Source organism: Canis aureus, chromosome 17, assembly GCF_053574225.1.
Source record: "Canis aureus isolate CA01 chromosome 17, VMU_Caureus_v.1.0, whole genome shotgun sequence".
Lineage (NCBI taxonomy): Eukaryota > Metazoa > Chordata > Mammalia > Carnivora > Canidae > Canis > Canis aureus.
In genome coordinates, this window is record NC_135627.1 from 60,546,741 (window position 1) to 60,556,843 (window position 10,103).

The window sequence follows — 10,103 nt, forward strand, 5'->3', positions numbered from 1 at the left end:
ACCGCGGGGTGTGGGGCGCTCCCCCGCCTCCCCCCACCTAGCCGACCCCTAACGTGACCCACAGCGTGGGGGGTGGTGCAAGTGGGCCCCGGAGCCTCGCCCACCCGGGAACCACAGCATGGGAGCTTGAACACCCTTTACCCCTGTCGGGGGGAAACAGAGGCCCCACGGCCCACTGATCACTCGTGGGAACAAACCGATCTCGGCCTCGAGGCGGGGAGGGGGGCTGGCGTTGAACCGAGAAGTAAAAGCACATTTTCCAGACTTGTCAGGATTGTGTTTGTTTCTAGACCTTTATTCTCAAAGGGACAACAGGGAAGAGACCCAGCCTAGGAAGTCTGCAGCTGAGACAGGACCTTGTGCCCGGAACACCGAGTTCGGGGACAGCGAAGCCCAGGGCTGGTGCCCCCGTGTCACAGGACTGCACAGAAACCCGACAGCCTGGCCCCCGGCCCATCAGGTGTCACCGTGCGCTGGTCGCCTGCCTCCGCAGAGTCCCCGCCCGCCACCGCCACCGAGCTGCCGTCAGGGCTGCGCTCACCAGAAGCTGGAAGGAGACAAGGAGGCGGGCAGGTGAGCCAAGCTTCACCGCGGCCTCTGTGGTCAGGCCTCGTCACCCGAGCCCGGCCCCAGGACCGAAGGCTCAGCACGGGCGCTCTGGGCCTCCTGTCCCACCTCCCGGCAGGAGCGTGTTCCTCGCCGAGGCTGAACTGCCCGCCCAGACCTCGGCCTCATCACTCTTGTATTTCCTGTCCCCCCTGGTGTCACCCTTTGGGTCACCTGCCAGGTCAGGTCTCTACCTGGACGTGACCCACAGCACAGCTCGAGTCTCCCGACTGTGCTGGCCCTGGGACTATCTACGGGTCGGCACATGGGTACCACGCAGGCCCAGGGTCAACCTAGGACGGCCACAGCTCACCGTCGGCCCCTCGGGGCCTCGTCTGTCCTCATCTGGCAAGTGAGGAGACGATGACTACACCTGCCTCCCCGGCTTGTTGTAACCAGTCAACGAGATGGTTTACATAAAGGGATTAATACAACGGTAACACTCGAGATGCCGGTTCTTAGTCTAAGTATGGAAGGGAGCCCAGAGACCAGGCGGGGGGGTGGGGGGATGCAGCCACCCCGGACCCGGAGCCAACGGAAACCAGAGGGCTGACGGAAGGCCCTGTCTCCACCTCATCCTGCGCTCCCTGCGGTTTCACTAGGAAAGGTTCGCATCTAAGGTTCTCAACTCCTGTATCATCCCGGTTCCTTTTCCTTTGTCTTTACGCTAATCATTGTTCCAGACACATTTGAGCTCAGAGAGGTTCACATACTAGGTTTGTGGGTCTAAGCTTCTAGAAATCAGGAAACGCAGGACGGCTTCTACCTTCAGCCTTCTGTTCCTGCTTCAGCCTCCTTCCCGAACCGGGATCAGTGACTAACCCTGTTCTCGGATCCTGAGACCATCTGCTAATGTGCTGGTGGGTAAGGAATAAGTGGGGATACACGTGTGCAAAAACTGGGGCTACGGGGCCTGCCCCAGGCTCTCCTTGTCTCTGGCCCAGGATGAGGTGAGGATTTGGGAAGAGACCCTGGAGCACACAAGGGAGGAGATGGTGGGGCCACTGGTAGCTCCGGGTGACGACTCACGCGGAGCATTCAGTTCACGTGTAAGCTGGGGCTACTCTGGCAAGGAATCAGGCTCGGAAGACCCTCAAACGTGGCATTTTGTAGGGTATCCCCATTTTGTAGGGAGCGACAGAGGTGCAGATGTGAGCTACACGGTCATCCCAGCTCGAGGGTACCTCCTCCCCCCTCCCACGCTGCCTTGCAAAACACGGAATCATGCTCAGCACTCTTTTATGCTTTTTAGAAACAATTATTCGGATACGGCTGTTGTGGGTTGTGTGTTTTGCTAACTCTCTACAAGTTTCGTCATTCCAAATACCCTCTAACCCTTCGCTTTGGATCACAGAGGCTACTGCGGTATAGCTTCTCCTTGAAATATAAGCACTAGAACCACTCTTACAGGAACTGAACTTTTCCAAAACAGAAAAATCTGCAAGATCAGTGATAAGGACATGTTTGAAAAGTCTGAGATCAGTTTTGTTGTGAGATCACGGCACACGGAAGGGAGAGGAGCTGATTACAGACAGAAACGCAGTGATCTCTGTTGAGAAGACAGGACTCCCCCCGCACCCCGGAGGTGCCTGTCACTGCCCATCAGCACCATCAGCACTAAAGGGGCAACTGACCTCTCCTCATCCAATGTCCCACGGTGCCTCAGTTTCTCCAGATGTAAGAGGCTTGCTACACGATACATCTACCTCCCCCTCAGCCCACAGGGATGTTCTGAGACCCGGTAAGAGAAAACCTCTGCAAGACAGAGCCGTGCACGCCAAGGTGTGTTTCGTGTCTTTGGAGGGGTACCAACAGTGGGGCCGGCCTGACAGAACATAAGCTGAACAAGAGGGGACTCCAACAAAGGAAGCCCTTTACGTTAGCTGTCCACAGGCAGGCTCCAGGGTGAGGTGCCCCCGCTTCCAGAAAGCACCAGAATTTCTTTGCAGCAAAGACAACTCCTCTATTTTCTGGCTTTACCTCTCACAGAGAGTTTTGGGAGTAAATTCAACACCAGGAAAGAGTATCTCTCAGACCCTTTAGCCTCACCGTTATTCAACACCTTCTTGTGTTTTTCTTCCTTCTAACTTCTCTTCTCAAGAATTTTTCCATTTACTTTCCTCGCCCACCCACCCCCCGCCCCGCTTTGTGTCTCTGGCTCCCACAGTAGGTTTTTCTCTCTTCTAACTAGGATCTTTTTTTTTTTTTTTTTTTTTTTACTTTTCTGGATTATGTCTTCTTAACTGTGGTCCTCTTTCTCCTCCATTTCTACCCACATTTTTCTTGCACTTTTATTAAACTCTTCTTTCTCCTTCCCTTTTCTGTCCTTGAGGAAAAAGTCCCTGATGGACAAGGAGAAAATATTGGCCAGCGAGCACCACGTTGGGAGAACTGAGACAGCTACGACTGGAGCTAATGGGCCAAACACGGGCCCCGTCAGTTTGAGACAGTGCTGCCCGATGATCCAAACAGGACTTGATCGGCCTGGAACTGAGACTCTCCTGGAATTTCTGCACATCTATGTTTGACATCTTACTCCAATCCAACTCCACGCTCCAGATGGAGGAATAATTTCCTTGTTTGCTTGAGATGAATTTGCACTCTTCTTTTGCTTCTAGAAGGCCATTGCTCCCAGCCCCCAAGGGCTGCCTGTTAGTACCATCACTTTGCAGCAATGAGTGCTCATTACTGTGCCGAGTTGGAAAATGCAGCATCTTGGTTGGTTAGGTTTTCTGACTGAGGATTCCAATGCACGTCTTCCAGGGATTAGTGATATCTAGACACCTGAGGGCATCACACACCAAAACTGAGGTTCAACTTGGCTAGTCTTGGGAAACTCAGAGGCATCTGTAGGGCTCCCAGAACATCAGGGACATCACAGACGTATTACAGGTTTGCAAAAGCGCGAAATAATTGCAGTTTCTGGGACGCCTGGGTGGCTCAGCGGTTGAGCGTCTGCCTTCGGCTCAGGTCATGACCCCGGGATCCCGGATGGAGTCCCACATTGGGTTCCCTGCATGGAGCCTGCTTCTCCCTCTGTCTCTGCCTCTCTCTCTCATGAATAAATAAATTAAATCTTTTAAAAAATTGCCATTTGTAAAAGGTGACTTCTGGTGCACGACACACAAGTCATGGGGGATACAAGTTACCAGGTCAGGCATGTTGTGTCTTTTCAAAAATTTTAAATTTTAAAAATTTTAAAAATTTTCCTCTCCTGTTTTGAAATGCATTTAAACATTCCAAGGAAAGAAATCGACCAGGTTATAAAACAGTGTATGCATGAGAATCCCGATTTTGTAAAGAGAAACACACATGTGTACACATGCACACAGACCCTCACGTACCTAAGTTTGGCAGATAAGCACCCAAAACTTGGTAGTGGTCTCTCTGATGGAATCACGGGGTTTTCGCTTTCTTTTTTAGATTTATCTGCACTTTATGGTTTTAAAATGATGATAATAATTCAATATTCCTCCTGTAACATAAACGAACAGACAGTCCAGGGAAGAATCAAAAGCAGCACAGAAACCCACTTCCGAATCTGTTAAGAGTGAATTAAGCGGCTGTAAAAGACATCTTCCCGTTTGGAAAACTGCTGCTGGTAGAGCGCGGTCAGCTGTAAAATTGGGGGACGCTGTAGCGCGGCAGTGAGAGCAAAGAGGCGTTCGGGGAAATGCTGCTGCCTCGGGAAACACACGCGGACTCTGGGTCACTGGCGGTCACGACAGACGGGGGGCCGGAGGAGTCACGAAGGGCACGACGTGGGGTCGCGGGAGGGGTTCCTCCCTGCACCTCACCTCCCGGGAGAGGAAGATGTGCGAACGCGCGTCTCGGCTTCCCAACTGGTTTCCCCGGACGGGGCAGGGCCTTCGCGTCTTCTCGGTGGTCCTCAGGGCCTCACGGGGTGGGTGCGTCCCGCGGGGCCTGCCGCCGGGTCCCTCCCCCGCACCCGCACCCGCACCGGCCTGCCCTTCGCTCTGGTCCCCACCGGCCCCGGCGAGCTCTGCCGCGCGGTGAACCGCCCCCCGCTCTCGGGGAGGCTCGGGCCGCCCCGCCCCGCCCCGCCCCGCCCCGCCCCGCCCCGCCCCGCGCAGTGCGAACGGAGGAGGGAGCCTGGGCTTCTACAGGGCATCTTTTTGGGCAAGATTCCACCCGCGAGAGATTTTTACGCTGGCTTTAAAAGTGACCCAGTGGGGTCTCCAGGTTTCCTAGGGGGGGCTGCCGTCCTAGAATCGCCCCCTCCCTCGTCTCCTAGTTCTGTCAGCGGGCAGAGGCCATGGCCTGGGAGAACCACATCTGCAGCCGCGGAGGCCCGGGCACAGGCGGAGCCCCGACGACCCGCCCCGACGACCCGCCCCGCCCCGCCCCGACGACCCGCCCCGACGACCCGCCCCGCCCCCGCCGCCCCGCCCCGCCCCGCCCCGCCCCGCCGCCCCGCCCCGCCCCGCCCCGCCCCGCCCCGACGACCCGCCCCGCCCCGCCCCCTCCCGGCGAGCCCGGCCCAGCCCCGCCGCCCCGCCCCAGCCCCGCCGCCCCGCCCCGCCCCGCCCCGACGCCCCGCCCCGCCCCGCCGACCCGCCCCGACGCCCCGCCCCGCCCCGACGCCCCGCCCCGCCCCGCCCCGCCCCCTCCCGGCGGGCCCGGCCCAGCCCCGCCGCCCCGCCCCGCCCCGCCCCGCCCCCTCCCGGCGGGCCCGGCCCACCTACGGCTTCCAGACGACACGCGGCGTCTCCGGCGCTCCTCAGAGCCTCGCGGTGGGCGGGCGCGTGGCCTGCGGCTGAGGCGGCGCCGAGGAGGACTCGCCCGAAGCACGCAGCTGGCGACGGGCGCCACGGCCGCGGCCGGGAACTCGGGTCTCGGGGCGGCCCGGCGGGTCCTCGGCGCGTCCTTCGCAGACGGCCCGGGGACACGCCGCGAGGACCGCCCTGGGCCCGGGGCCGCGCCTGCCCCGCTGCCGCCCGCGCCGCCAGCCCCGGGCCGCGGGGGCCCTCGGCGCCCAGCCCCACAGCGGGCTCTCCCCGGGGAAGTCCCGCCGCCCGGGGCTCGCGCGGCCCAGCGCCCGCCTCCCCAGGACGCCGCCGGCTGACGGGCGGCCCCACCTCCGCCGAGCCCGAGGCGGGCTGCGCGCCGGGGCGGGCGTCGCCGCGACTTCGGGGAAAGCGGTGCGTTCGCGCCACGGCCGCTCCCCGGCAGCAGCGAAGCAGCCGACCCTGCCGGCCGCGGCCCCAGCGGCGAGCCCGGACCCTCGACGCCCCGCTCCCGCCCCCGAGGCGCCAGGAGGGCGGCGGGCGGGGCTCCCGGCGGGCGGGGAAGCACCTGGGCCGGCGGGGCTCCGCTCCAGGGGACGCTCGGCCGCCGCCCTGACCCCCGCGGCCCCACCACCCAGCCTCCCGCTCCGCCCACCCGCAGCCCCCGAGTCCCGCCGGCCTCCCCGGCTCGCGTCGGCCTTCCCCGGGGCGGCCCTCCGCGGCGGCGCCCCACGACGCCCTCGGACGCCCTCGCCCGCCGCCCGCCCCCGCCCCCGCCCCCGCCCCGCGACCGCCCGGGACCAGCCCCTGCGCCCGGCTCCGCTCCGCGCACAGGCCGAGTGAGGCCACGCGCCGCGCCTTCAGCCTGCGCCGCCGGGGCCCGACCTGGGGCCGGCCTCCCCTGTCCCCCCGGAGCCGCAGCAGCTTCGCGGACGCGCCGTCGGACGAACCCAGGGCCGCCACGGCCCGCACGTGACCGGGCCGCCCCCCCACACGTGACCGGGCCGTCCTGCCCCCACGGGCCGGTGCGGGAGCGTCGCGGGCCGCGCCCCTGGGCAGTGACGGCGGGTCCGCGGGGACCCTCATGGGCCGCAGACGCCGCGGTTGCCCCGCGGCCCTGAGCAGAGCGGGCAGTGCTGCAGCCTGCGCCCTCTCAGGATCGCACAGAGGCACCGGCCGGGCCGCCGCCGCTCCACTCAGACTCGGGGTTGAGCTGGACGGGAGGCCCCGGGCGGGGGCGGGTCCCGCAGACCCCCACGGCGACGCCCCAACGCCCGTTCCCCCCGACGGCCGGCACCTGGGGTCCGCGGGAGCCGGGGAGGGCGCGGCGGGCTGCGGGCTGGGCCGTCGGCCTCGGGGGCTGGGCCGCCGCCCCTCCGTCCTCCGCGCGTTCCAGGAGCCCTCGGGGCTAGCGGCCTCCGCTGCGACTGGTCCTCGGGCCGAGCGCTCGCCCCGCGGGAAAGACGAGGCCGCCCGAGGAGCCTCCCGACCGCCTCCCCGACCCCCCCCCCCAGGAGCAGCCGCCCGAGGAGCCTCCCGACCGCCTCCCCGACCCCCCCCTTCCCCCCCGAGGAGCAGCCGCCCGAGGAGCCTCCCGACCGCCTCCCCGACCCCCCCCCCCAGGAGCAGCCGCCCGAGGAGCCTCCCGACCTCCTCCCCGACCCCCCCCTTCCCCCCCGAGGAGCAGCCGCCCGAGGAGCCTCCCGACCTCCCGACCTTCCGCCGCCAGGGCCCGCGGGGGAGGAGAGGCCCCGCCCCAGGTCTCCCAGCCCGGCTGGTAGCAGTCGGGGGCGGCTCCCCCGCAGGCACCCCGAGGGCGCGCTGTCCGCTCAGGCCGGGCACTGGAGCGCGCCCTGCTTCCCTGAGCCTCCCCCTTCCCGGGCCACACCGAGCCTGGCGCCGCGGCGGGGGGAGCCTCGGGAACAGCCCTCGCAGCGCGCCGAGCGCCCCCTGCCCGCAGCCCCGCCCGTGCCCCCCGCCTGGGCCGCAGCCCGAGCACGCCGGCGCCGGGGCCGAGCGTTCGGCTCCTCACCGTCTGCCCGGAGGCCCGCGGGCGGCGGCGGCTCGCTGTCCTCGTAGCGCATGACGGCCACGGCCCTGCCGTCCGGCCTTCCCCGAGCGCCGGCGTCTGCGGACGAGCCTGTGGGGCGGAGAGGTGAGCGCGAGGTGCGCCCTGCCCGGTGCCGCCCGCCGCGTCCCAGGCCGTCTCGGGCCGTCGGGGGCACCAGCGCCGCCCTTGCTCACCGCTGCCGCCGCGCGGGCCCCGAGGGCGGCCGAGGATCTCGTCGTCCGAAGCGCGCAGGTTCCGCAGCAGGAAGTAGGTGGTCATGCGCCCCTTGCCCTTCACCTCGATCTCGCCCCTCTCGACCATGTCGAAGCCGCGGTTCTGCAGAGCCCTGCGCGGCGGGCAAGGCGGCGGCTGGCGGAGCGCGCGGGGGTACGGGGGCGGGTCTCCCGGCTTTGCAGCCCGCCCGGTGCGCCCGGCGCGGGAGGCTCCGCGGGGCTGAGCGCCGCCCTTCGTCCTCCCGAAGCCCCGTCGCCCGGGCGTGGGGGCGACCGTCCAGGCCCCGTCCCCGGTACAGGCGACACCCGCGGCGTGTGCCCCGCTGGCCCGGCTCGGAGCTGGGGCGCCGCCTGCCTGCCCCGCCTGCTCGGGTCCCCTCCCGCCCGGGTCCTGGACGGCCGTCCGCGGAGTCCTGCACCCCGGAGCCCCGTGTGTCCCCACCGCCGGCCGCGGCGCTCCCGGCAGGACAAGGGCTCGTCCTCGCGGCCCCCGCGCCGCCCTTGCGGCCGTCCTCCCTCAGCACTCCCAGCGGGGCGCCGCGCTCCTCCGCCCCGGCCTCCTCGGGCACCCCAGGCCGCCGCCGCCCCGCCCCGCCCGCCGGCCGCGCAGGGCAGCCCCACCCGGGACTTGCAGCCCGTCCCAGCCTGAGCTCATCTCGCGGCCCACGCAGGCCCCGCCCCGCCCCGTCCCCCAGCGGGGGCGGCCAGGAACCCCCGAGACCCTGCCCGCCTCTCGTGCTGCGTCCCTAGCAGGTGCCCGGTGCAGCCGGTTTCGCCTCCGCCTCCGTTCCCCCGCGCCCGGCCCCCAGGCCCTCTCCCTCCCGCTCCCTGAGCCCCCGCCCCCGGGGCTCCCGGGGCCTGCAGTGGGCACCCTGGCGCTTCACGCAGCCGAGCTGTCAGGTCCCCGGTCCGACTCTCCCTCTGCGCTGGGATTGCTCGGTTTTCACTCCGTTTTCACTCCCCAAACCCTCAGCTTTGGCTAAATCCTACCCTGAGCTCGGTGTCGGAGATTCCGCCCAGGAATCGCTCCCCCACGAAGGGTTTCTCGACCCGCTGTGCGCCCAGGCTCCAGGACCCACTCACCTTCCCGAGCAGCACCCGGAGCCCGAGCCCCGGGCTGTATCCGGGCTCCTCTCCCCCCTGAAACCCACGTGGGACCTAGGTTTTCAGGGAGCTGTTGCAAGAGCACATGACGAACAGAAGTCGGAGAACTAGAGTTTGGTTGGCATCTGAGAAGTTCTCGAAAACTATTTTATGCTTATCTTTGTCGTCGTACTTATCGTGCTCTCAAAATAATTACTCGTTGAGCAGCGTTTCTCTTTTTCTGCTAGACCAAGGGTCAGCTCCCTTTTCTGGTACGAGGCCAGATAGTACATCTCCTTGGCTTTGCAGGCCGTGCAGCCTCCACCACCGCTACTCAGCGCTGCGGTTGCCCGTGCAGGAACCACAGATAATGAGGAAACACAAAAACAGGGCTCTGTTCCAAGAAAACTATTTACAAAAAACAGGCAGGAGGCTGGGTGAGGCCTGTGACTGTACTTTGCCAGTCCCTGCGTCACCTCCTACGCTCCTCGGGAGCAAAGCTGTCCCAGAGTATAGTGGCTCGGTAATGTCTATCGCCCGGCATCATGCCTCCTGTCAGCCAGGGAGGCATGGGAGAAGCGCCACGGGGTCCCTTCGTGCCCCCCCCCCACCTCTGTTGGGCATCTGCACATCCTGGAAGTAGGGGAAGGCAAAGAAAGGCATGAAGACACAGACGGTTACCTGTAGGCCGTGGGGCTGAGGTGCACTTTGTTGGGAAGCCCGTGACTTTCCATCCTGGAAGCTGTGTTCACCGTGTCCCCAAACAAGCAGTACCGTGGCATCTTGTCCCCCACCACACCTGCCAGGACCGGTCCCGTATGGATCCCCACTCTGATCTGCGCAGAGAGAACCTCGCTGAAAAGGGATCCTCGAATACCACCGCTTTTATTTTGAAGTTTGAGGCATAATTTACATAAAAGGAAAAGATCTGAAGTATTCAGCTCCGTGAGCTTGGACAAGAGTACGTACCCCTGTAGCCACACCCCTACGGTTGTTACCTCGAAATTCTCCTGTGCCCTTTTCCCATGAAGTTTCGTCCCTCCTGCAGGGGGATCCACTTCCTTATCTCTTTCGCCAAAGACTAATTTGCCTGTTCCCACGGGAAGGGGAGCCAGGCTGCCTGGCGGTTGTGGGACCTCCGTGTATACCGCAGGCTGAGTGAAATGATGGAAGATCTCGGAGCACTGATTTAGAAACTGCTGAGACGGTGGCGTGAGTGTCATAAGAGAGAAGTGTTTCGCATCTTTGTCCCCGCTCCCTTAAATAAGCTGCACAGTTTGTTGTTTCTGGGGGACAGTGACTGATGCTCCTAACTACGGCCCTATTCTTAAACTTGATAACCTCTCTTCCTGTTTTCGTCTTCGTAAAACCCACCGTGAGAGT

At 64.5% G+C, this 10,103-nt stretch overlaps 1 protein-coding gene and 1 long non-coding RNA gene across 2 annotated transcripts; both read right to left on the reverse strand.

Moving 5' to 3' along the window:
- Positions 1-274: 274 nt before the first annotated feature.
- Positions 275-4,549, reverse strand: LOC144288115 (uncharacterized). The gene is made up of 2 exons (XR_013356116.1): positions 3,951-4,549; positions 275-547 (listed from the first exon to the last, which is right to left on the reverse strand). It is a non-coding gene; the product is annotated as an uncharacterized LOC144288115 (long non-coding RNA).
- A 2,634-nt stretch (positions 4,550-7,183) lies between these two features.
- Positions 7,184-9,087, reverse strand: LOC144288161 (uncharacterized). The gene is made up of 3 exons (XM_077855865.1): positions 8,721-9,087; positions 7,599-7,750; positions 7,184-7,494 (listed from the first exon to the last, which is right to left on the reverse strand). The coding sequence occupies exons 2-3, from the start codon at positions 7,723-7,725 to the stop codon at positions 7,184-7,186; spliced, it is 438 nt and encodes a 145-aa protein (XP_077711991.1). The 5' UTR covers positions 7,726-7,750; positions 8,721-9,087.
- Between the last annotated feature and the right edge of the window lie 1,016 nt (positions 9,088-10,103).

Coding starts and splice junctions, on each gene's coding strand:
- LOC144288161 (XM_077855865.1), bottom strand. CDS start 7,725: ATGGTCGAGAGGGGCGAGATCGAGGTGAAGGGCAAGGGGCGCATGACC. Junction 7,495..7,598: donor GGGCCCGCGCGGCGGCAGCG/GTGAGCAAGGGC, acceptor TCCGCCCCACAG/GCTCGTCCGCAGACGCCGGC.